General features: G+C 44.2%; 4 protein-coding genes across 4 annotated transcripts; all 4 read right to left on the reverse strand.

The window, feature by feature from the left end:
• Window positions 1-2,321: 2,321 nt before the first annotated feature.
• On the reverse strand, window positions 2,322-3,023 carry LOC308247956 (interferon omega-2-like; the record flags this gene model as incomplete). Its single annotated transcript, XM_080667832.1, has 1 exon — window positions 2,322-3,023. The coding sequence occupies exon 1, from the start codon at window positions 2,907-2,909 to the stop codon at window positions 2,322-2,324; it is 588 nt and encodes a 195-aa protein (XP_080523958.1). The 5' UTR covers window positions 2,910-3,023.
• Window positions 3,024-6,946: 3,923 nt separating this feature from the next.
• LOC308247957 (interferon omega-1-like) lies at window positions 6,947-8,186 on the reverse strand. Its single transcript, XM_080667833.1, has one exon. The coding sequence runs from the start codon at window positions 7,570-7,572 to the stop codon at window positions 7,048-7,050; it is 525 nt and encodes a 174-aa protein (XP_080523959.1). The 5' UTR covers window positions 7,573-8,186; the 3' UTR covers window positions 6,947-7,047.
• Window positions 8,187-13,844: 5,658 nt separating this feature from the next.
• Window positions 13,845-14,546, reverse strand: LOC308248187 (interferon omega-2-like; the record flags this gene model as incomplete). Its single annotated transcript, XM_080668233.1, has 1 exon — window positions 13,845-14,546. Exon 1 carries the CDS (start codon window positions 14,430-14,432, stop codon window positions 13,845-13,847), a length of 588 nt encoding a protein of 195 aa, XP_080524359.1. The 5' UTR covers window positions 14,433-14,546.
• A 3,764-nt stretch (window positions 14,547-18,310) lies between these two features.
• LOC308248624 (interferon omega-1-like) lies at window positions 18,311-18,826 on the reverse strand (the record flags this gene model as incomplete). The annotated part of the gene is made up of 1 exon (XM_080668757.1): window positions 18,311-18,826. One exon carries the CDS (start codon window positions 18,824-18,826, stop codon window positions 18,311-18,313), a length of 516 nt encoding a protein of 171 aa, XP_080524883.1.
• Between the last annotated feature and the right edge of the window lie 7,119 nt (window positions 18,827-25,945).

Consider the following 25,945-nt stretch of genomic DNA (forward strand, 5'->3'; position numbering starts at 1 on the left):
CTACTCGTGTCTGATCAGAGTATTTCAGAGGCTCAGTGTGGCTCTTTTTGTGTCAGATCCAACGCAACAGAGAGGCCTGGCCCAGAGGCCCCGAGAGGGGAAAGTGGGTGGTGAACAGTGGAGGAACTCTGGCCCTCAGGTGACCTGAACTCTCTTAAGAAGCCATTCCATGGCCCAGAATCATTTGTTGGGATTTATATGCTGGAATCTTCTACCACAGCCAAGTTTGTGGTTACTGGTTTTCAGTTGAAGCCCTGGTGTCTACCCTGTGCTCTGACCTTCCAGGTCTCACAGATGGATAATGGTTTCATCTCTCCTGAGAATTCCCATTCCTCATGTCTCTTTTCTAACTGTTGGTTTGGAATAGTGGGAAGAAAAGGGAAAACAAGACTCAATCTTTTGGGGGCTGAACATTTGGTTCCCTAGCCTGACCTTTTTAAAAAGAAAATTGCTACACATGGGCATCACTGAATGTCGTAATTCCCAAATATGATTCCAACGCTATAGAAATGAAACGAAGTTAGAAGCAGAATAAACCAGGCAAAGTTCTCCGTCTGCAGCACAGCGCTGCCCCCAAGGAAACAGCAGAGAAGAAGCCTGTGCCCCCAGGGTTCCAGGCCCAGTCCCGGTTCTGGAACACTCCCAAAGGGTTCTTGACAAAAGGGGACACAACTGGAACGTCAACAGAGGCCACCCCCCACATCCAATCTAGCAGATGCCACCACACTTCGTGGCCACTGGACTGAGTTCACTGGTCCAAACTCCTTTCAAACCACAACCAATGAGCATCTCATATATGTGTGTGGCATCTATAACATGTACATGCATCTGAGACATCTTTGGCATGTTTAAAGTGTAAGTGTGTGTGAGTTCAAAGGTTATATGTGGAAAGTAGTAAAGACCATCAAAGAGAAGAGGGAAATTCATTTTGCTTTACTGCGGTTTTAACTCCACATATAGGTGAGTTTCCCTTGTTGCCTTCAAACAATCAGCCTGGAACCCATCACCGCTCAGCTTTGGGAAGTCCAAAATTGACCAACAATTTCTACTAATTTCCAAGAGCACTTTTAGAAGGATAATGCACAGAAATTGCACGTATCTCTAGCAAACAGGACAAGGAATATTCATTCATTGAATGTACTGTGACACTAATACCCGCGTAAAAACACAGGAACAAGACCGGTTATGCCCAGGGCCTCGCAGCCTCCCCAGTGTTGCCTTCTAGGCCCTACCTCAACCAGCTCACTGGGCTCCTGCCTGAGGATCGCCCTTCTATCGTGATTATGTTTGCCAGGCACTGCTTTATGCTTTTTGTGTGTATTTACTCAAAACAGGACAAGGAATATTCATTCGGGCAAAAATCCTATCAAAATAAACTGTAATTGTCCCCACATTAAACCCAGGACCATGAGAGTTTACATTGTTTATCAAAGTCCCGCTGCTGTTAAATAGAGGTAGGATCCAGCCCAAATCTCTGGATGCTGAATGGGCTGCAGAATCCCATTCTTTCACGGATAAAAACCGCCATGAGAGGGGTGACAAACTGGAGACACAGTCCCATTCCACAGAGTTAAGTGTGTGAAAAATGACCACTAACCTCCTCATCTCACTTCTCAGATGTGTCCACACGTACCTTTAATGATCTTATTTCCAGCCAACGAAGACCATATACCTTTCCCACTCCACTCTAGGTGACTCAGATGTTTCTTCCCACTGCTCCTTGTTGACGGAACAGAAATCAGTAACAACTCAGACATGACCAGTGAACGTCTCCCATGCTTTCCAGGGCTCTTCTCAATTCCATGCGTTTCCAGCTTTAGATAGGCATTTTCTGAGATTTGGTGTAACTGTTCTAGAGGACTTAATAGACAAGTAGTATGTTGAAATTGATCTATGTGGCAAAAAATAAAGATTTAGTTTTTCAGAATAAAAGAACTCGGGAAATTATTTTGATAAGAATTTAATAAAGCAAAATGCAAGTTTAATGCCAAAACAGTAAACATGTGGTGTAAATTTTAATACAAAGTAAGGGCAAATATTGGTTATGTAAATATATCAATATGATAACATGAAATAATAAATAGTAAATGAAGAAGAAACAATAAATAAATAAATAAATAAATAAATAGCATCACCACATTAATCTATTAGGGACTGATATCCCAGGAGCTAAATTTCATAACATTTTCTTGCTTAATACCCTGACAACAGATTTGCTGAATAAAACATAATAAATTCTGTGACTAAAGCTGACCTAAGAGCCTTTGATTTGACTCAAGATGTGCAAACGTGATGTAGCACATTCATCAGTGAGAATCCTTTCAAGGTGACCTCACGTCTCCATCGTTATTTCTTAGCCTTTCTTGCAAGGCTCTCGTTGAGGAGAAGGATCTCATGATTTCCACTCTGACAACTTCCCAGGCGCAGTCACTGTATTTCTTCTCCTTCAGGTAGAGACGGATGCCCTGGAAGTACCTCTTCAAGGCCAGGGTAGGGCCCTGCATGGCCAGGGCAGATCCCTCCTCTCCCATCTCCCGCGCCCAGCAGGTGTCCAGGTCTCCCAGCTGCCGATGGAGTCCTGTGCGCAGTTGGTCCACGAGGGTCGCGTTCCAGGTGACAGAGGAGTTCTCTGTGGGCAAGAGGTCGAAGATCTGCTGGAGCATCTCGTGGAGGACAGAGATGGCCTGGGCCTTCTGGACCTGGCTGCCTTCCACCGTTGCCCGGGGGAATCTGAAGTGCTGTCTGTCCTTCAGACAGAAGAGAGGGGAGATTGTGCTCATTTGGCTCAGAAGCTCTAAGTTCTCCCTGCTGAGCAGGGCATGGTCCTGAGGCAGGCCACAGCCCAGAGATTCACCGGGACCAGAGCTGAACAGCACCAGGGCCGTGAGTAGAGAGAGCAGGAGGGCCATGGGCAAACGAGGGTGCTGCTGGCCTGGCTGAGCTGGGCGTCTGGTGAACAGCCTTGAGCCAAAAGTTCTCCAGTGACCTTCTTTCTGGGCAGGGCCCTTAAATAGGGAACACCACAATTTTCATTTTCTAACCATTTCTTTCCACATTCACTTCCTTTTTTGTTTTCTTTTAGGTGGTCTAAGAAGATGTCATCAATCTGCAATATTAATTTTCTATTTTAAATTCCCAACAAACTATTTTTTAATATATTTTATTGATTTTTTTTACGGAGAGGAAGGGAGAGCGACAGAGAGTTAGAAACATCGGAGAGAGAGAAACATCGATCAGCTGCCTCCTGCACACCTCCCACTGGGGATGTGCCCACAACCAAGGTACATGCTCTTGACTGGAATCGAACCTGGGACCTTTCAGTCCACAGGCCGACGCTCTATCCACAGAGCCAAACCCGTTAGGGCTCCCAACAAACTTTAGATGTGTCAGTCTGGGCACCGTGCTGCCCTCCTTACTTTGCACAGGGCGTCAGGCTCCCTCACCAAGTGGGATAGTGTATTTAGTCAGGTCCTCGCTGGACCACGTGTAGTACATAAGCTCTTTAGAACCAAGGGCTGAGTTTTGTTTACTGTTGTGTTCACTGCAGAGGCTGAGGTTTTAGTGACTGCGTTTCGGGGATGTTTCTCTTCTGGAACCCATTCCTGCAGGGCCACGAGGTTATGCTTCTCGGGTCCACTAGGTCAGGACTTCTGTAGACATTGCCATTTCCTTCCAGCGTCTGTAACTGGTTGTTAGGGCTCCTCAGGCTGTGCCAGTACCCCCAGCAAGAATCTAGGTTCTTTGCTGGTGGGTGTAGGTGTGCAGATTCTCATAACAAGACAGTAATATTTTCCCAGCACCACCCCATTCACGAGGCCGAGATCAGCTCTAGTAACCCTTTACCTCTGGAGTGACAGTGTCCTCAACTATAACTCTCCTGGACTCCCCCCTGAGGGCAGGCTCACCCCATCCTGAGGTCCTTAGAATCCTCCCCAGGCGGAGGGGCTTCTGTCGTTGTTGACAAAAGAATCTGTCAGGATCCTCCTGCTTCCCCCGGGAGGGTGTGTGTGAAGGACCCTTCTTTTGGTGGTGACCTGCTCCTCTCCTGAGCCAGGACCCAGGTGTCATTGGTGTCCACAGCCCTAAACGCTGACAGCAAACGTTTGTTTTCTCTAAGTGGGTGGAGGCATTAGTTATTCATTTGCAATAACTGATCTTCAGTAGGCCAATGATTTGTTTTGGCAAGTGCAGCTTTATTATTGAATTCTCTTTTTAAATTATTGAACACACTAAGCTCAGAATTTCTGAGCTGGGCACGGGAGATTCAATGACGTCTCTCAGTGGACTTGTAGAACATAAACTGGTGAACGTCAGCTGCTCATTCAGTCTGCGTGTTTCTATTGGGCTCTCTGTTCATCCCTCTGTCTCATGCTCAGGATGCAGGGCAGTGAGGCTCAGGCTGCTAAGTCAGGGAGAAACAGCCTTCCATCCCTAATTATTCATGGTGCTTCATTTTAAATGTAAACAACCACATAGTCATTTCACTGGTTTCCTGGGCATAGTCTGTGTTGCTCCTCTGACATGATTTTCTACTTCATCCTGAGGTTCATATAAAGGGAAGTAAAGAAAGTCAAAGGGACTTCACCATTTTTTTCTATAATTATCATGACTTCAGACTTTTTCTTTCTCATTTCAACTTTCCCAGAAAGCAAAATTGACAGTTGTTTTTGGCAAAAATGGAACAAATAAATTCTGCATGTCATAAAGGTGAAAGGACGGAGGGGCTTCTGCTGACAAGAGGACAAAGTGTAAGCTGGCAGAATTGACTAGCCACATGGGGTCCCTGGTGCTGTGGCAGAGGGAGGATGGAAGCCAGCCCTGAGCTACACCAACGCAGGGATGGGCTGCCTCTGCCAGAGGCTCAAAGAGCAGGACCTCCTGGGTCAGTGACCAGCCACATCATTTTTCTGTCATTTAATGCACATGGGATCAGCTCTGAGGACAGAACAGAAGACTCACAGCAACCAGCTCCCAGAAGACTGGCGACCACCACCCTCACTGCTGGAGCAGGACCCTCCCTGCTGCATAGTGGATATTGACCCTGATGTACCTGCTTGATCTGGTTAATAAATCCACTCAGCTGCTGGAAGATTACCTTGAGTAATGTGGATTTGAGGGAAATGGAATTGGATGATCCTAAAAGAGTGTGCTCTTAATCTAAATAATAATTATATTGATATTTTACAGTAAATGATAAAATTTTATTGCATGCTAACTATGGTCCAATCATTGTTCTAAGATCTTTGAAATGGTGAATTCAACCTTCTCAGTAATCTATTTGTATTAAACTTATTTATACCACTATTATGCCGTATTGATCTGAGCGATGATTTATTTGGAAGGCACCACAAATGCAAGGTCAAACCCGTAAGGAATTTAAGATACGGGGTGGTCTGGAAGGGCCCATTAAAAGACAAGGATAGAATTGGACATGACATTTATGAACCAAGGAGAGGCCACCCCATGAGAACACTGAGCAGGGAGGGTGGGGTGACAACTGATTCCAAGTTCCACTTCAAATGCCAGTGGACTGCTGTCTATTGCTCTGTATGACATCACCAGTGTGGTCCGAGTCCACAGAACTGACTTTAAGTTCTAAGGAAAAGTAGTCAACATTCCTTTTAAATGGTTTTGAAGAGTAGAATTTTTTGACAATTGAAACAAGTTTGTCTCTGGCTCTGGAGTAACCGTGGTCCCTCCAATTCCCAGCAGGCTGCTGTGGGGTCAGTGTCCCCTGTGCTGGGGACACTGCTGTTGGCCACGTCTCTGTGGGAGAGCTCTGCTCTCAGCATCCACTTCCATCTTCTCACCCTCGGAACCAGGATGATCTGCAGAAACAGGTGACTCAGTGCAGGCCCTTCCCATTGCTCCCCTCCTGAGGGCCTGCCTGTTCCAGTCCAGGCTTTACCTGTCTCTGTTCTGCCCAGTTCTCACGCTGCTGCTGACTTCCATCTCCTTCCTGTTCCTAGGTGTGCTCTGTCTCCTGTTCCATGATCACCAGGTCAGAGTCTACTTCTCACCTCTTTGCACTTAGTGCATCACCTGAGATAGGTTCAGCCCCACTGCTGGGAGCATAAGTGACATTGCCCTGTACAGTCGTGGAAACATCCCAGGTGACCTACCCTCATTTCTCTCTGTACAACTGGGTAGAATAGACTGAACTTCCCACAGAAATTTGGCAACACATGTTCAGTATGGCAAAGTTTCCAAATAGAAGGTGCCCATGAGTTACAATCATTGTTTACACAAGAGCCAAACTTAAGAGTCTTCTGATCAGAAATGCTTGCATTGTGCTCTTATACAAACACAAAATAAAGTTCTATAATGATCAAAGTCTGGATATTTTTCTGTTGATCAGGTACAAGAGCCAGTGTGACCTTAACTGACAAATGTATTTAACCAAACATTATTCTGAAGATCCTTTCCATTTAAAAAAAAAAAAAAGTGTAATTTGTCATTTAGAAACAGCGTATAGCCCCTACCTCCTCCACCACCGCCCTCCCAAAAAATTAAACAGTAAAAATATCCTATATAATAAAAGTGTAGTGTACAAATTGTCCCCTGGACCGAGAATTCATCTGAGAGTTTGACCAGGGGGCGGAGCTGACTGGGGTAATGGAGGTGGACCTCCCAACTCCCCCCTCACCCACTTTACCACTGCGGCACCAGGAGGCAGGGGAAGGGAAGGAGGCCCCAAGTTCGATAGGCATCCGGAGGAAGGGAGGAGGTACTCGGCCGGCTGTCGGCATCAATCCACTAGGGACCCTACCGGTGCATGAATTTCGTGCACTGGGCCTCTAATTATGTCATAAAATTGTTTATTTAAGATAGCAGATCATGTACCTCTTTCTAAACATAAATTTGTAAATTCATGATGTACAATGCATTTTTATAATAACCCTTTGATTGTGGTTTCAGGTATTTCTCAGCTGGTGCAGGAATGTGAGTGGAGATTGTTTAGAGGCTTCGCAAACACTGCAATTGAAGAGAGAGAGCCAGTCACCATACAAATTTATTCTGAATTTGTTGACTTTGCTTTGAGGATTGTTACATTGTTCCAAGGCGTCTCATCATTTCCACTAAAACGACCTCCCAGCCACAGGAGCTGTATTTCTTCTCTTTCAGGTACTTATAGATTCTTCGGAAGTACTCGCGGATGAGAATTCCCAAACTGGGACAAGCCAAATTATTTCCTTCCTTCTTCGCCTGGTCCTCCAGGTCCACCAGGCACTGATGAAGGCTGGAGATTAGTTGAGAGAGGAGGCTGTGGTCCCATTCAGCAAAGCTGCGCCTTGTTGCGAAGACGTACAAGATCTGCGTGATCATCACATGGTGGAAACAGGCGCGTTGTGTCTTCTTCATTTGGAGGATTGTCTCCAAATTCCAAGGAAATTTGAAGTCGTTTCTGTCAGCCAGGCATAAGTAAGGGGGGGTCCTTTGCAGTTGTGACAAAAGAATTAAGACTTTCTTGTTGTCTCTTATATCGAGCCAACGTATGTCCTCCTCAAGAGAACCAGCAGGGATGGAGCACAGCATCACCCCTGCCACCAGCCACAGACACATCTGGGCCATTGCGAATTGCAGTGATTCCGGGGACTACCGCCAGGGGGAGTCGCGGGCAAAATTAGCAGCAACTTTCCTTCTAGGGATCCCTGGAAAGCGCGATTCTCCAGGTGGCCGCTAGAGGGCGCGCAGGAGGCCTTTTGTGACGTTGCCTTTGTGAAAAGCTGAGCGGTGAACATTCGTTTTCAATCAGTCTGGTCTGAGAGCAGAGAAGCCGGCCCGGCCCCGCGGAGCCGCTTTGTGCCGCTTTAATAGTGAAGGCAAAACCTCCCTTCGGAGGCCGCCGCTGCTGAGGACGGAGCTCTGCCGGCGCCTCGCCGCGGCCATAGTCCTGAGGAAGCCGGCACAGAACCTGGCCTTCGCTGCGCTTCCCCGGGAGCGTGGGGCTTTCCTTTTGCGCGGAAACCCCGGCGAGGCCATTTTTACCGAGAATCCGTTTGCTGCGGGATCAGAGGCTGGAATCAGAGCGTGCTGGGTGGTTTGTACAGAATCGGGGCACTTTCTGCGCGAGATGCGCCCAGATTCAGAGCCGGGGAAGGCGGGAAGGACGGGCCACTGCTCCGCGCTGGGGACATTTCGTGTGATGTTTCCACGTTACAACCTTAGAGAGCCATGGAGTAAAGTTAAAAAAAATACGGAAAAGTGCGAACTTTAAAACGGCTCTTCGTGAAGCTACTATAAATATTAAAATACTTTAATATTAAATATAAATATGAAGCCTAATATTTTTTAAAAATTCTATATTAAAGCATTACTTATTTAAACTTTTGAAATAGTTTATTAGTTTAGTATTAAATAAATCCTGAAATATTTTAAATGTATTTTAAACGTAAAAACTATTCAAGCATTCTCTTACACTTTAAAAAATATTTAAATATTGATTTAAAATCAACTTAAAATTTAAAAATGTTAACATGAAAATATCATTCTATTAGAATTTTTAAAATACTTATATACTGACTATTAAGTAAATATTAACTGAAAATTTTAAAAGTTTTAATTTTTAACATTCATACTATAAAATCTGCATGTATGAAATTTCCACTTTATTTCAACTGTATTTTATTTGTACCCAAACTAGGATTTAATGTAATTTTACTGCCTTGGCTGGAGTGGAAGCTAACACTTTAGTATTTTCACGATGACTTGTTTCAGCCTGGCCTGCCTGGCTCAGCGCTGGTTTGATTCCTGGTCTGGGCACAGGTCCTGGTTGCAGCTAGATCCCTGGGTGGGGCTTGCAGGAGGCAGCCAATCAATGATTCTCTCTCATCATTGATGTTTCCATCTCTCTCTCCCTCCACCTTCCTCTCTGAAATCAATACAAACGTTTTATTGAAGATGGTATTTTTTATCAAAGGGATTACTTGTTTTCAGTTGAGAGTATTGCCATGTTGGACAGTTTCTTGTAACCATGTGACAATGGTGAGTCATTTTTAGTTAACTTTAAAAATGTATTTGGGCCTCCCTGGCTGGTTTGGCCCAGTGGCTAGAGCGTCAGCCTGCAGACTGAAGGGGCCCGGGTTCAGTTCCGGTCAAGGGCACATGCTGGGCTTGCCAGCTCCATAGATCCCCAGTATGTGGCATGCAGGAGGCCGCCTATCAGTGAGTGATTCTCCCTCATCAGTGATGTTTCTCTCTCTCCCTCTCCCCTCCTCTCTTAAATCAACGAAAATATATTTTAAAATAATGTATTTGGGCCAACAAGCTGTGGGAAACCAAATACCAGCATACTCTTCCTCTAGCCTCATCATACTTCTTGCTGTTTCCTTTCTCTCATTAATACTCTATGCCTTTTAGATGGGGCAATCATTCCCCTTCTCTTTGATGCTGCATCGGTGTTTCTTACTTCTGAGCAGAGGTATCATGTCTTCTTTGAAAGAAAGGAGTTGAAAGTCATTGTACACGTCAGTTTCCTCTCTGTCATTTCGGATTTCAACGTGAAATATTCAGGCCTGGTCTCAACTAGTGTATTGTAGGTGCTAAATGAATGATGCCATATGTCTTAGTTGAGGCTGCTATAGAATTCAGAGAAAGGGGAAAACATCTGCATTATGGACAGGAAGCTCCATGGAATGTCTTGGGGGCATGGCTGAGACCTAAAGGAGCTATGGACTTATGGGAGAAAGTGTGTGTGTGTGTGTGTGTGTGTGTGTGTGTGTGTGTGTAATATATAGTGCTTTCCACATTAATGGCTAATTTCACCACAGCGTTAAAGTGGTAAAAAATGTATCATAAAGGTTAAAATTAAGTCTTAAAATTTGTATTAATTTGAAATAATTAATTTTTGACGCAACCAGACTTTATTGTGATTTCCTGGCTTTAAGGGCAGCAAACTCATCAGTAATATTTTCAAAATTACTACTTCCCTGCTTATCTCATTTTCAATGGAAAGAATAGCTGTATTTGGCAATATCTTTTTTTTAAGTTTAATGACGTGTATACCTCCTGTATACTGTATATGGTAGATACTGAAGGGTAGAAGAGTTTGCTACCCCAAAGCATGCTTTTTGGGATATTAACTATTTTAAGCAGGTTATTATTATTTTGTGTTAATATATTTTATTGATTTTTTTTTTTTTTTTTTTACAGAGAGGAAGGGAGAGGGATAGTTAGAAACATTGATGAGAGAGAAACATCAATCAGCTGCCTCTTGCACAACCTCTACTGGGGATGTGCCCGCAACCAAGGTACATGCCCTTGACTGCAATTGAACCCAGGACCCTTCAGTCCTCCAGCTGATGCTCTATCTACTGAGCCAAACCGATTAGGGCTTGGCAGTATCTCATGACCTAGTGACTGTCATCACTTCACCTTACAACATCTTTTTCCTATCAATTGTTTTAAGCCAAGATTTTGTAGTAAGCATTCCGCTACGTATACAGTCATGGTTTTTCATTGGAGAGTGTCACTAACTTTTTCAAAATGTCATCTCATATGGATGAGTAACATAAAAGTTTGTAATCTATTTGTGTGAAGTGCCTTCCGGGTGAGCTCTCCAAACTGGGAACAGGGAAGCCTGGGTGTGTCAAGTGGCAGGAGGAGCAGAGAGTCTGTAGGAGGCTGAGTGAAAGCTTCCTTGGGAATAGACCCTTTCAAGACTACTGCCCAGGAATTAAAATTCAAGGTCAAAGGATGCATGACAATAATAGTGAGAGCCACATATGCACAGAGCTATTCCATTTTAAATGTTTTCACACACATTGTCCCAGGTGATCATGACAGCTCCCGGAGGTTTGTGAGTCAGGTTCTCTCTCAAGGAGTCTGAAACTTAGAGAATTTAACTTGTCCAAAGATATTACCTCATCATTTTGCCACCAAAATAATCATTCTTCCACCACATCTCACACTGTCACCTACAGGTAGGGCCCATGGCTCCTTCCTCGTTTGCTCCAGGTGGAGGAGCAGAGCGAGGATCCGGAGGGAGGGGACAGGTTCTGATTCCTTTGCTTTCCTGCTGTGAGTCTGTCCTCTCGGCACCACTGAGAAGGGCCTGCTCTAGGAAGTGGCATGTCTGTCAGCAGCTGTGTCCCTGGGACTTTATGGAAAAGTGAAATGCGATCAACGCTGGGTGAGCCCCGGGTTGAAGAGCAGAACCTGACTTGTTGGAGCTCCGTGTCCTTCCTGCCTCTGCATGGCTGCAGAGAGACCCACAAAGAGTCCAAAAGCTGCTGTTTGCTGTTCTCGTTCTAAAGAAGCAACAAACCTGACTAATAATCATGTGACTTTCTCCACTGATTTCATGCACACCTCTTGTATTTCCATTTTATTCAGTTTTAAAGTCGATCAAAACATTTTCAATTGAAGTTTGTTTGTTAAAGTCAAATACCAAGGGTTTATGCACGTGGTCCTCTACTGATATTTCAGACAGCGGTCCTTTCCTGAAAAGGGCACAGACTCTGAGATTCTCACTGACACGGATGCTCCATCCCAGCGGATTATGCTCCCTGAGGCCAAATCTACTCGTGTCTGATCAGAGTATTTCAGAGGCTCAGTGTGGCTCTTTTTGTGTCAGATCCAACGCAACAGAGAGGCCTGGCCCAGAGGCCCCGAGAGGGGAAAGTGGGTGGAGAACAGTGGAGGAACTCTGGCCCTCGGGTGACCTGAACTCTCTTAAGAAGCCATTCCATGGCCCAGAATCATTTGTTGGGATTTATATGCTGGAATCTTCTACCACAGCCAAGTTTGTGGTTACCGGTTTTCAGTTGAAGCCCTGGTGTCTACCCTGTGCTCTGACCTTCCAGGTCTCACAGATGGATAATGGTCTCATCTCTCCTGAGAATTCCCATTCCTGATGTCTCCTTTCTAACTGTTGGTTTGGAATAGTGGGAAGAAAAGGGAAAACAAGACTCAATCTTTTGGGGGCTGAACATTTGGTTCCCTAGCCTGACCTTTTTAAAAAGAAAATTGCTACACATGGGCATCACTGAATGTCGTAATTCCCAAATATGATTCCAACGCTATAGAAATGAAACGAAGTTAGAAGCAGAATAAACCAGGCAAAGTTCTCCGTCTGCAGCACAGTGCTGCCCCCAAGGAAACTGAGCAGAGAAGAAGCCTGTGCCCCCAGGGTTCCAGGCCCAGTCCCATTTCTGGAATACTCCCAAAGGGTTCTTGACAAAAGGGGACACAACTGGAACGTCAACAGAGGCCACTCCCCCATCCAGTCTAGCAGATGCCACCACACTTCGTGGCCACTGGACTGAGTTCACTGGTCCAAACTCCTTTCAAACCACAACCAATGAGCATCTCATATATGTGTGTGGCATCTATAACATGTACATGCATCTGAGACATCTTTGGCATGTTTAAAGTGTAGGTGTGTGTGAGTTCAAAGGTTATATGTGGAAAGTAGTAAAGACCATCAAAGAGAAGAGGGAAATTCATTTTGCTTTACTGCGGTTTTAACTCCACATATAGGTGAGTTTCCCTTGTTGCCTTCAAACAATCAGCCTGGACCCCATCACCGCTCAGCTTTGGGAAGTCCAAAATTGACCAACAATTTCTACTAATTTCCAGGAGCACTTTTAGAAGGATAATGCACAGAAATTGCACGTATCTCCAGCAAACAGGACGAGGAATATTCATTCATTGAATGTACTGTGACACTAATACCCGCGTAAAAACACAGGAACAAGACCGGTTATGCCCAGGGCCTCGCAGCCTCCCCAGTGTTGCCTTCTAGGCCCTACCTCAACCAGCTCACTGGGCTCCTGCCTGAGGATCGCCCTTCTATCGTGATTATGTTTGCCAGGCACTGCTTTATGCTTTTTGTGTGTATTTACTCAAAACAGGACAAGGAATATTCATTCGGGCAAAAATCCTATCAAAATAAACTGTAATTGTCCCCACATTAAACCCAGGACCATGAGAGTTTACATTGTTTATCAAAGTCCCGCTGCTGTTAAATAGAGGTAGGATCCAGCCCAAATCTCTGGATGCTGAATGGGCTGCAGAATCCCATTCTTTCACGGATAAAAACCGCCATGAGAGGGGTGACAAACTGGAGACACAGTCCCATTCCACAGAGTTAAGTGTGTGAAAAATGACCACTAACCTCCTCATCTCACTTCTCAGATGTGTCCACACGTACCTTTAATGATCTTATTTCCAGCCAACGAAGACCATATACCTTTCCCACTCCACTCTAGGTGACTCCTCTCAGATGTTTCTTCCCACTGCTCCTTGTTGACGGAACAGAAATCAGTAACAACTCAGACATGACCAGTGAACGTCTCCCATGCTTTCCAGGGCTCTTCTCAATTCCATGTGTTTCCAGCATTAGATAGGCATTTTCTGAGATTTGGTGTAACTGTTCTAGAGGACTTAATAGACAAGTAGTATGTTGAAATTGATCTATGTGGCAAAAAATAAAGATTTAGTTTTTCAGAATAAAAGAACTCGGGAAATTATTTTGATAAGAATTTAATAAAGCAAAATGCAAGTTTAATGCCAAAACAGTAAACATGTGGTGTAAATTTTAATACAAAGTAAGGGCAAATATTGGTTATGTAAATATATCAATATGATAACATGAAATAATGAATAGTAAATGAAGTAGAAAATAAATAAATAAATAAATAAATAAATAGCATCACCACAGTAATCTATTAGGGACTGATATCCCAGGAGCTAAATTTCATAACATTTTCTTGCTTAATACCTTGACAACAGATTTGCTGAATAAAATATAATAAATTCTGTGACTAAAGCTGACCTAAGAGCCTTTGATTTGACTCAAGATGTGCAAACGTGATGTAGCACATTCATCAGTGAGAATCCTTTCAAGGTGACTTCACGTCTCCATCGTTATTTCTTAGCCTTTCTTGCAAGGCTCTCGTTGAGGAGAAGGATCTCATGATTTCCACTCTGACAACTTCCCAGGGGCAGTCACTGTATTTCTTCTCCTTCAGGTAGAGACGGATGCCCTGGAAGTACCTCTTCAAGGCCAGGGTAGGGCCCTGCATGGCCAGGGCAGATCCCTCCTCTCCCATCTCCCGCGCCGAGCAGGTGTCCAGGTCTTCCAGCTGCCGATGGAGTCCTGTGCGCAGTTGGTCCACGAGGGTCGTGTTCCAGGTGACAGAGGAGTTCTCTGTGGGCAAGAGGTCGAAGATCTGCTGGAGCATCTCGTGGAGGACAGAGATGGCCTGGGCCTTCTGGACCTGGCTGCCATCCACCGTTGCCCGGGGGAATCTGAAGTGCTGTCTGTCCTTCAGACAGAAGAGAGGGGAGATTGTGCTCATTTGGCTCAGAAGCTCTACGTTCTCCCTGCTGAGCAGGGCATGGTCCTGAGGCAGGCCACAGCCCAGAGATTCACCGGGACCAGAGCTGAACAGCACCAGGGCCGTGAGTAGAGAGAGCAGGAGGGCCATGGGCAAACGAGGGTGCTGCTGGCCTGGCTGAGCTGGGCGTCTGGTGAACAGCCTTGAGCCAAAAGTTCTCCAGTGACCTTCTTTCTGGGCAGGGCCCTTAAATAGGGAACACCACAATTTTCATTTTCTAACCATTTCTTTCCACTTCCTTTTTTGTTTCTTTTAGGTGGTCTAAGAAGATGTCATCAATCTGCAATATTAATTTTCTATATTAAATTCCCAACAAACTTTTTTTTAATATATTTTATTGATTTTTTACGGAGAGGAAGGAAGAGCGACAGAGAGTTAGAAACATCGGTGAGAGAGAAACATCGATCAGCTGCCTCCTGCACACCTCCCACTGGGGATGTGCCCACAACCAAGGTACATGCTCTTGACTGGAATCGAACCTGGGACCTTTCAGTCCACAGGCCGACGCTCTATCCACTGAGCCAAACCGGTTAGGGCTCCCAACAAACTTTAGATGTGTCAGTCTGGGCACCGTGCTGCCCTCCTTACTTTGCACAGGGCGTCAGGCTCCCTCACCAAGTGGGATAGTGTATTTAGTCAGGTCCTCGCTGGACCACGTGTAGTACATAAGCTCTTTAGAACCAAGGGCTGAGTTTTGTTTACTGTTGTGTTCCCTGCAGAGGCTGAGGTTTTAGTGACTGCGTTTCGGGGATGTTTCTCTTCTGGAACCCATTCCTGCAGGGCCACGTAGTTATGCTTCCCGGGTCCACTAGGTCAGGACTTCAGTAGACATTGCCGTTTCCTTTCGGCGTCTGTAACTGGTTGTTAGGGCTCCTCAGGCTGTACCAGTACCCCCAGCAGGAATCTGGGTTCTTTGCTGGTGGGTGTAGGTGTGCAGATTCTCATAACAAGACAGTAATATTTTCCCAGCACCACCCACCCCATTCACGAGGCCGAGATCAGATCTAGTAACCCTTTGCCTCTGGAGTGACAGTGTCCTCAACTATAACTCTCCTGGACTCCCCCTTGAGGGCAGGCTCACCCCATCCTGAGGTCCTTAGAATCCTCCCCAGGTGGAGGGGCTTGTGTCTCTGTGGCAAAATGATCACCAGGATCCTCTTCTTCCCCCGGGAGGGTGTGTGTGAAGGACCCTTGTTTTTATTGGTGACCTGCTCCTCTCCTGAGTCAGGACTTGGGTGTCAGAGGTGTCCACAGCCCTAAACGCTGACAGAAAACGTTTATTTTGTCTAAGTGGGTGGAGGCATTAGCTATCCATTGCAATCATTTACATTCAATAGGACGATAACTTTTATTATGCCAGCACCGCTTTTATTGTTCAGTTCTTTGCTGAAAGGATGGAACACACTATGCTCAGAATTTCTGAGCTTTGCACAGGAGTTTCAGTGACGATGTCTCCCAGTGGAAACTTGTAGAACAGAAACTGGTGAACGTCAGCTGCTCATTCAGACTGACTTTAAGTTGGGCCTCTCTGTTCATCCCTGTCTGTCTCATGCTCAGGATGCAGGGCAGTGAGGCTCAGGATGCTATCTCAGCCTTCTTTTCTTAATTATTCATGGTGCTTCATTTTAAAGGTAAATAACCACATAGTAATTACAGTGGTTTCCTGGGCATAGTCTGTCTTTCTCCTCTGGCATTACTCTCTGCTTCATCCTCAGGTTAATACAAACAATGGGAATAAAGAAGGGCAAAGAGACTTCACCATTTTTCTCGATAATTATCAGGACTTCAGACATTTTATTTCTCATTTCAACTTTCCCAGAAAGCAAAATTGACAGTAGTTTGTGACAAAAATGAAACGAATAGAATGCTGCATGTCATAAAAGAGAAAGCAGGGAAGTGACTTCTGATGATGAGAAGACAAAGTGTAAGTTGGCAGAATTGACTGTAGCCACACGGGGTCCCTGGTGCTGTGGCAGAGGGAGGATGGAAGCCAGCCCTGAGCTACACCAACACAGCGATGGGCTGCCTCTCCCCAGAGGCTCAAAGAGCAGGACGTCCTGGGTCAGTGACCAGCCATGTCACTTTCCTGTCATTTAATGCACATGGGTTCAGCTCTGAGGTCAGAAGTTAAGACTCACAGCAACTAACTCTCAAAAGTTTGGCAACCACCACCCCCACTGCTTGAACAGGACCCTCCCTGGCTGCCTAGTGGATATTAGCCCAGGTTTGTGTGCTCCATCTAGTTAACAAATCCACTCAGCCACTGAGAAGCTTGCCTTGAGTAATGTGGATTTAAGAGAAATGGAATTGGATGATCCTAAAAGAGTGTGGTCTTAATCTAAATAATAGTTATATTGATATTTTATAGTAAATGATAACAAAATTTTATCGCATATGCTAACTATTGACCGACTGTTGTAAAGTCTTTGAAATGCTGAATTCAACCTTCTCAGTAATCCTATTTGTATTAAACTTTTTATACCACTATTATGCAGTATAAATCTGGAGCGATGAATTATTTGGAAGGTACCAAGAATCCAAGGTCAAATCCTTTAGAAGATTAAGATAAAGGCTTGTCTGGAAGGGCCCGTTAAAAGACAAGGATAGAATTGGACATGGGATTTATGAACCAAGGAGAGGCCATGGCATGAGAGCACTGAGCAGGGAGGGTGGGGTGACAATGGATTCCAAGTTCCACTTCAAATGCCTGAGGACTGCTGTCTATTGTTCTGTATGACATCACCAGTGTGGTCCGAGTCCACAGAACTGACTGACTTCAAGTTCCAAGGAAAAGTAGTCAACATTCCTTTTACATAGTTTAAAGAGTAGAATTTTCTGACAATTGAAACAGGTTTGTCTCTGGCTCTGGAGTAACCGTGGTCCCTCCAATTCCCAGCAGGCTGCTGTGGGGTCAGTGTCCCCTGTGCTGGGGACACTGCTGTTGGCCACGTCTCTGTGGGAGAGCTCTGCTCTCAGCATCCACTTCCATCTTCTCACCCTCGGAACCAGGATGATCTGCAGAAACAGGTGTCTCAGTGCAGGCCCTTCCCATTGCTCCCCTCCTGAGGGCCTGCCTGTTCCAGTCCAGGCTTTACCTGTCTCTGTTCTGCCCAGTTCTCACACTGCTGCTGACTTTCATCTCCTTCCTGCTCCTAGGTGTGCTCTGTCTCCTGTTCCATGATCACCAGGTCCGAGTCTACTTCTCACCTCTTTGCACTTAGTGCATCACCTGAGATAGGTTCAGCCCCACTGCTGGGAGCATAAGTGATATTGCCCAGGACAGTCCTGGCCTTGAAAACATCCCAGGTGACCTACCCTCATTTCTCTCTGTACAACTGGGGAGAATAGAATTAAGTTCCCAGAGAAATCTGGCTACACACGCTGAGTTGGCAAAGTTTCCAAATAGAACGTGCCCATGACCTACAATCATTGTTTACAAAAGAGCCAAACTTAAGAGTCCTCTGATCAGAAATGCTTGCATTGTGCTCTTCTACAAACGCAAAATAAAGTTCTATAATGACCAAGGTGTGGATAGTTTTCTGTTGATCAGTTACAAGAGCCACCATGAACTTCACTGTCAAATGTCTTTAACCAAATATTATCCTGAAGAACCTTTCAATTAAAAAAAAAGATGGAATTTATAGTTTGGAAACAGCAAATATCCCCTACCCCCTCCACTACCACTGTCCCAAAAAATTAAAAACAGTAAAAAATAAAATCATGTCATAAAATTTTTTATTTAAGAAAGCAGATCATGTCCCTCTCTCTCTCTAAACATAATGTTGTAAATTCATGATGTACATTGTATTTTTAAAATAACCCCCTGATTCGGGTTGTAGGTATTTCTCAGCTGGTGCAGAAATGTGAGTGGAGATTGTTTTGGGGCTTAGCAAGCAATGCAATTGAAGAGAGAGAGTCAGTCACCATAGAAAGTTATTGTGAATTGGTTGACTTTCCTGTGAGGATTGTTACATGATTCCAACGCGTAGTGTAATTTCCACTCTAACGACCTCCCAGGCACAGGCGCTGTATTTCTTCTCTCTCAGGTAGTTATGGATTCTTTGGAAGTACTTCGGGACATGAATTCCCAAAGTGGGACAAGCCCGATTTTCTCCTTCCCTCTGCTCCAGGTCCTCCAGGCTGTGATGAAGGCTGGAGAGTAGTTGAGAGAGGAGGGTGTGGTCCCATGCAGCAAGGCTGTGCTGTGTTCTAAAGAGGGTGAAGATCTGCATGATCATCAGATGGTGGAAACAGGTGTGTTGTGTCTTCTGCATTTGGGTGATTGTCCCCCTATTCCAAGGAAATTTGAAGTCATTTCTGTCACCCAGGCATAAGTGAGGGGGGATCTTTTGCAGTTGCCTCAAAAGATTGAAGACACTCAGGTTGTCTCCTCTGTGGATCCAAAGTAAGTCCTCCTCAAGAGAACCAGCAGGGCTGGAGCAGAGCATGGCCCCCGCCACCAGCCACAGAGAGATCTGGGCCATTGCGAATTGCAGTGATTCAGGGGACTACCGCCAGGGGGAGTCGCGGGCCCAAGTAGCTGCAACTTTCCTTCTTGGGATTTCTAGAAAGCGCGATTCTCCAGCTGGCCACCAGAGGGAGCGCAGGAGGCCTTTATGAAGCCGCTTTTTGGGGAAAGTTGGATCAGTCTGGTCTGAGAGCAGAGAAGCCGGCCCGCCCCGCGGAGCCGCTTTGTGCCGCTTTAATAGTGAAGGCAAAACCTCCCTTCGGAGGCCGCCGCTGCTGAGGACGGAGCTCTGCCGGCGCCTCGCCGCGGCCATAGTCCTGAGGAAGCCGGCACAGAACCTGGCCTTCGCTGCGCTTCCCCGGGAGCGTGGGGCTTTCCTTTTGCGCGGAAACCCCGGCGAGGCCATTTTTACCGAGAATCCGTTTGCTGCGGGATCAGAGGCTGGAATCAGAGCGTGCTGGGTGGTTTGTACAGAATCGGGGCACTTTCTGCGCGAGATGCGCCCAGATGCAGAGCCGGGAAGGCGGGAAGGACGGGCCACTGCTCCGCGCCGGGGACATTTCGTGTGATGTTTCCACGTTACAACGTTAGAGAGCCATGGAGTAAAGTTTAAAAATACGGGAAAGTGCGAGCATTAAAACTTGTCTTCCTGAAGCTACTATAAATATTAAAATACTTTAATATTAAATATAAATATGAAGCCTAATATTTAAAAATACTTTATTTTAAAGCATCAGTTAATTAAACTTGTAAAATAGTTTAGTATTCAATAAACATCGCTGTAAATTTTTAAATATATTTTAAACGTAGAAACTAAACACATTCTCTTAAACTTTAAAAAATATTTAAATATTAAATAAAATACATAAAATGTAAAATATTTTAATCTTAAGAAATCCTTCTATTAGAATTTTAAAAATACTTATATGTTGAATATTAACTAAGTATTAACTGAAATTTTTTAATGTTTTAATTTTTAACATTCAGACTATAAAAACTCCATGTATGAAACTTGCACTTTATTTCAACTGTATTTTATTTGTACCAAAACTAGGATTTAATAAAATTTTACTGTCTTGGCTGGAGTGGAAGCTAACAGTTTAGTATTTTCACGATGACTTGTTTTCAGCCTGGCCTGCCTGCCTGGCTCAGCGCTGGAGCATCAGCCTATGAACCAGGAAGTCCTGGTCCGATTCCTGGTCTGGGCACAGGTCCTGGTTGCAGCTAGATCCCTGGGTGGGGCTTGCGGGAGGCAGTGGATCAATGTTTCTCTCTCATCATTGATGTTTCTATCTCTCCCTATCTTCCTCTCTGAAATCAATACAAGTGTTTTATTGAAGATATTATTTTTTCTAAAAGGGATTACTTGTTTTCAGTTGAGAGTATTGCCAATGTTGGACAGTTTTTGTAACCACGTGACAATGGTGAGTCATTTTTCTTTAATTTCACTTTACTGAAACGTCTTCACAGGACCTCATCTTGAATGAATCGTTACAAGTAAAAATTGGGGTTGTGGACAGGCTGGAGAGGACATTTAGTAGGTCAGATCTTTTCCTTTTCTTTGGTTAGAATTTTGTGGACTGAATGGAACTTGCTAACATCATATTTGCACCTTGTCGCACCCCTCCCCTTTGTAAGCCTCTCAGGGACTTGCAAGTGGAAGGTCATTTCGTGTGTCTAAAATGTTGGTATTTTGTTAATCATTTCCTGGCATTAATTCATTTTTTATTTTTCTTAAATTTTTAAAAAATATATTTTATTGTTTTTTTATAGAGAGGAAGGGAGAGGGACAGAGAGTTAGAAACATCAATGAGAGAGAAACATCCATCAGCTGCCTCCTGCACACCCGCTACTGGGGATGTACCCGCAACCAAGGTACATGCCCTTGACTGGAATCGAACCTGGGACCCTTCAGTCCGCAGGCCGACTCTCTTTCCACTGACCCAAACCGGTTAGGGCAATTCATTTGTTAGTATTGCCTGGAAGTATTGTGTATCTTGATGACTCAGATGTGAGTCCTTCTTAAACTCTGTGCTTGAGGGAAGTACTCTACCCTTCTACTACCCCAGGAAGGAGCTTTTGAATTAGTGTTGTGATCTTCAAGGGCTGAAAACCTAGGTATGTCCCCTTTCGTATCAGCTTCACCCTCTGCCTCTTTCCTGCCTGTTTGTTTATGTTTTCCTGTGCCTCACATAACATCCCCAGAGGTGGTCTGCCTCTGAGGCTGAAAGAAGGGATTATTTAGCTCATTGTTACCACTCACAGAACAGCAGTGTTTTGTCAGGAACCTTTCCTCAGAGCCGGTTCTCTGCAGAGTGGGCTCTGAGATTCATTATTGGTATATAACGCCCTAGAGCAGCTGTGGGCAAACTACGGCCTGGCGGGATCCGGCTGTTCTGTCCGGTTCTCTTGCTCTCCCCTCCCTCCGCTCCTTTACTTTGAATTTATATTAGTTCACTCAAACACTTCATCCATGCTTTTGTTCCGGCCCTCCGGTCCAGTTAAGAACTTATTGTGGCCCTCGAGTCAAAAAGTTTGCCCACCCCTGCCCTAGAGTAAAGAAAACCAGTTCAATAAAAGGTTCTGGGATCAATGGAAAGCCACATGCAAAAGAATGGACTGGATTACAGTTTGTCCCCATGAATAAAACTTAACTCAAAGGGGATCAAGTATATAAATAGAAGGTCTGAAATAATAACATCAGTAGAAGAAAGCATAGGTACTAAGTGTATGGACTTGGCTGTAGAGAACATTTTATGAACTTGACTCTAAAGGCAAGTGAAGGAACGGCAAAATAAATGAATGGGACTATATCAGAGTAACCAGCTTCTGCACAGCAAAAGAAACTGACAACACAACAAAGAGGCAACCAACGAATAGGAGATAATATTTGCAAACAATAGCTCCGACTAAGGTTTAATACCCAAACTATATAATGAACTCATAAAACTTAACACTAAACAAACAACCCAATTAGAACATGGGCACAGAACCTGAATGGACACCTCTCCCAAGAAGGAAGACAAACATCCAATCGATATATGAAAAGATGTTCAATGTCACTAGCAATTAGCGAAATGCAAATGACAACTACAATGAGACACCACCTCACACCTGTTAGACAAGTAATAACAAGTGTTGGAGAGGCTGTGGAAAAGGGGGAACTCTCATTCACTGCTGGTGGGAATATAGACTTCTGCAGCCACTATGAAAAACAATGGCGTGAATTCCCCCAAAATGAAGAATAGAGCTATCTACCATATGACCCAGCAATCCCTCTCTTGCATATATACCAGAGAAATCAAAAACTTGTTCATTGCAGCATTATTTTTAAAAATATATATTTTATTGATTTTTTACAGAGAGGAAGGGAAAGGGACAAAGAGTCAGAAACATCGATGAGAGATAAACATCGATTAGCTGCCTCCTGCACAATTCCAAGGTACATGCCCTTGACCAGAATCGAACCCAGGACCCTTCAGTCCGCAGGCCGATGCTCTATCCACTGAGTCAAACCGGTCAGAGCTCATTGCAGCATTATGCACTGTGGCCAACACATGGAGAGAACCATGGTGTCGTCAATAGAGAACTGGTTAAAGAAGACGTGGTACGTAGACACAATGGAATAGTAATGGGAAAAGATGAAATTCTGCCATTTGGGACAACGTGGATGGGTCCTGAGAATATTATGCTACATGAAATAAGTGAGGCGGAAAAAGCTGAGCACCACCTGATCTCATATGTGGGATATCACACTAAACTCGTGCACACAAACAGTAGTGTGGGGGTTGTCAGAGGGAAGGGTGTGGGAGGGGGAGAGTGAAGGGGGCCTAATATATAGTGACAGAAGAGGATTTGACTTTGGGAGGTGTGCATACAGTGGAATATACCGATCTTTTAACAAATCCGCACCTGAATCCTATATGATCCTATGAAGCAATGTCACCCCAATACATTTTTTAAACAAAAGAAAGAGAAAAATGAATAAATAAACAAACCCTTAAATCACTCACGCAGTGTACAGAGAATGTTCACATGTGCCTTTATGTCATGTAGAAATGATATAATCCAATTCAACAGAGTATCTGGGGTTATAGAGATACAGGTTTAGAAATCCACTGGGCGCTACAGTATTTTATCTTAGATCCTTGCGATGATTAATTTTAAGTTTCAATTGGATTGGACCATGAGGTGCCCAGATACTTGGTCAAACTTTCTGAATGTGTCTGTGAAGGTGTTTTGGTCTGAAATTGACAATTAAGTAGATGGACTGGGAAAAGCTATTGTTCTCCCTAATATGAGTCCACCTCATCTAATCAGTTGGAGGCCTTGAATAGAACATAATGGCTGACCTTGGAGAGAAAAGGATAATTTAGCTAAATTCTATGTAACAAAACTTATAGTAAAGGGGAGGATGAAGGGCACAGTCGGGGTAAGGAGAGCACAAGCTGTCTGCCCTGGCTGGGGATAAAGGAGAGTAACTTTTGTCCCATGGCCAACCTTCAGCTCTGCAAAACCAGCCACATGCTTATTGTTTCATTTTTTCCCAGATCTAATCCGTTGGGAACAAGGAATGGGAATCACACCAATCAACTCACAAAAGACTCACTTTAACTAAGAACACCAAATTACTAATACTATCTAGCAAAATCATGGATGATACTCATTCTCAATGTGCATTTCATATGATTAGTGAATCCATCAGAAACTTGGGTCATCTGCTAGTAAATATAATTACTACTCAAGATGACATAGAAGTGGCTGATGTCTCTTAGTGGTTCGTGTTGACCCACCCATGGAAAGGTGAGGGCTTGATTCCAGCTCAAGGGCATGTACCTAGGTTGCAAGTTCAGTCCCCGGGCTAGTCAGCTTGCAAGCAGAACCCAACCAATATATGTCACTCTCACATTGATACTGTTCTCTCTCCCTTCATCTCTGAAAATCAATTTAAATAATCAATATGAGAATGACATTATTGAGCACCTGCGATGGTGTAGGCACTATTCTAAGCATATTAACTCATGGTTCATTCCTCTGAACACTTCTTTGAAAACATGCATTTATAAAACAGGAGTTTCTCAAGCACCTTCATGTGTCAGTCTTGTTCGTCTAACTTAGTACACATGAGTTAACAAAAGAGGAAGATGTTGTTCCTTTCATTATCCCCTTTTTATGGAGAAGAAGACAAAGCCAAAGGGACATTAGCTTTCCCAAGTTCATAGCTATACTTGAAAATCTAGGAGTTCTGACACCATAGTCTAAGCCAGCCGTGGGCAATCTACGGCCCTCGGGCTGGATCCGGCTGTTCTATCCGGTTCTCTTGCTCTCCCCTCCGCTTCTTTACTTTGAATTTATATTCGTTGACACAAACACTCCATCCATGCTTTTGTTCCGGCCCTCTGGTCCAGTTTAAGAACCCATTGTGGCCCTTGAGTCAAAAAGTTTGCCCGCCCCTGGTCTAAGCTCTTAGGATTCTAGGAATTTCCCTCTTCACTGGAACTAAGAGGCTACTGAGAATCAGAGCATCCTTTCTCCAGGACAGTAGTTGTGATGGTTGATTTTTTAAAAATATATATTTTATTGCTTTTTTACAGAGAGGAAGGGAGAGGGATAGAGAGTTAGAAACATCGATGAGAGAGAAACATCAATCAGCTGCCTCCTACACACCTCCTACTGGAGATGTGCCCGCAACGAAGGTACATGCCCTTGACTGGAATCGAACCTGTGACCCCTCAGTCCGCAGGCCGATGCTCTATCCACTGAAAAACCAGTTAGGGCGTGATGGTTAATTTTATGTGTCGACTTGGCTATGTCAACCACCGGTCATCCTGAATTTTGCCTTAAAATGTATGTGGAGGTAGAGAAGCATAAATGCAGCAGCCCAGGAGGTCACAGTTTAGACCAGCAGAACTCAAATGGCCAAACAACCTATCTGTAACTTAAAAGTAACACAATTGACTTGCATTAAATCTGTAAGCAAGTAGCAAGGATCCTACCATTCAACAGGTAATAGGCAATGAAAGAAAGGAAAAAGTTGAGAATTGGCAAGTTTTTCTCCTTCTAAACTGGTCCATGAAGTAGAGGAGTAGAGGAGAGAAAGATAAAGAATAAAAATGTATTAAAATACTACCCACAATTTATTTACAAGTGAACTGAAGCATTGACTAGGTCACCTGAGGCACAGATTCAAGAAATCCTCCCAAATTGGTCTCTCTCCCTGCTCTCTGAGATATTCACACAGCACACACGCAGCTATCTGAATTTGGCTGATTCCTTTCTCTGTCATCATTGTAACAATGGCATTTGCTCAGGGCCCAGAAACATCCATCAGCACACTCCTAGAAACAGAACTGTCTACAACCGTTTTGAAGAACATAGAGCTGCCACTCAACAGTTGCTGTCTCCCTTTGGCTTTTCTTCTGATTAGAAACCTTGAAGCGGAAACCACAACAGAACTAGAGGCAGCGAGGTCGGGGCGGGAAGGGAGTGAATACATCCAGTAAAGCAGGGCTGGGAGACTGTGGTAGGAGGAGGACCAGATGCCAATATCAGCCAACAAATACCCGATATCGTTTCTGCTTCACTCTAAAGACTCCTCCCAGATATTCCTACCCTCTCCTCTTGCTGACGGAATAGAAATCGGTTACAATTCTGACATAACCACTGAACATCTTCCGTTTTCCAGGGCTCTTCTCAATTCCATGCGTTTCCAGCTTTCGATAGTCCCACCTGAGAAGTGGGAGAACTGTTCTAAAGGACTTAATAAAAGTGTACTATTTTGAGATAGATTCAACAAATAAGGATTTAGCTTTTCAGAAGTAAAAAACTCACCAAGTTTTCTGTGATAAGAAATAAATAAAGCAAAATGCAAATTTAATAACTTAAAAAAGTTACATGTTTGTTAAATTTTAATACAAGGTAAGTGCAAATATTGGTTACATAAGTACACAAATATGATAAGATGAAAGAATAAATAATAAATAAATAAATAACAATAAATAACCATTCAGGCAGTAACCTATCAGGGACTGTTGACTCAGGAGCTGAATTTTGTAACATTTTCTCACTTAATGCTCTGACAACAGATTTTCTGAGTGAAATTCAATAAATTCTGTGACTGAAGCAGATGTAAGAG

The sequence above is a fragment of the Plecotus auritus genome (genome assembly GCF_963455305.1).
Source record: "Plecotus auritus genome assembly, chromosome: 5".
Taxonomy (NCBI): Eukaryota; Metazoa; Chordata; class Mammalia; order Chiroptera; family Vespertilionidae; genus Plecotus; species Plecotus auritus.

What these genes read in the sequence shown, in the direction of transcription:
- LOC308247957 (XM_080667833.1), bottom strand. Translation starts at nt 7,572, where the DNA reads ATGGCCCAGATGTGTCTGTGGCTGGTGGCAGGGGTGATGCTGTGCTCC.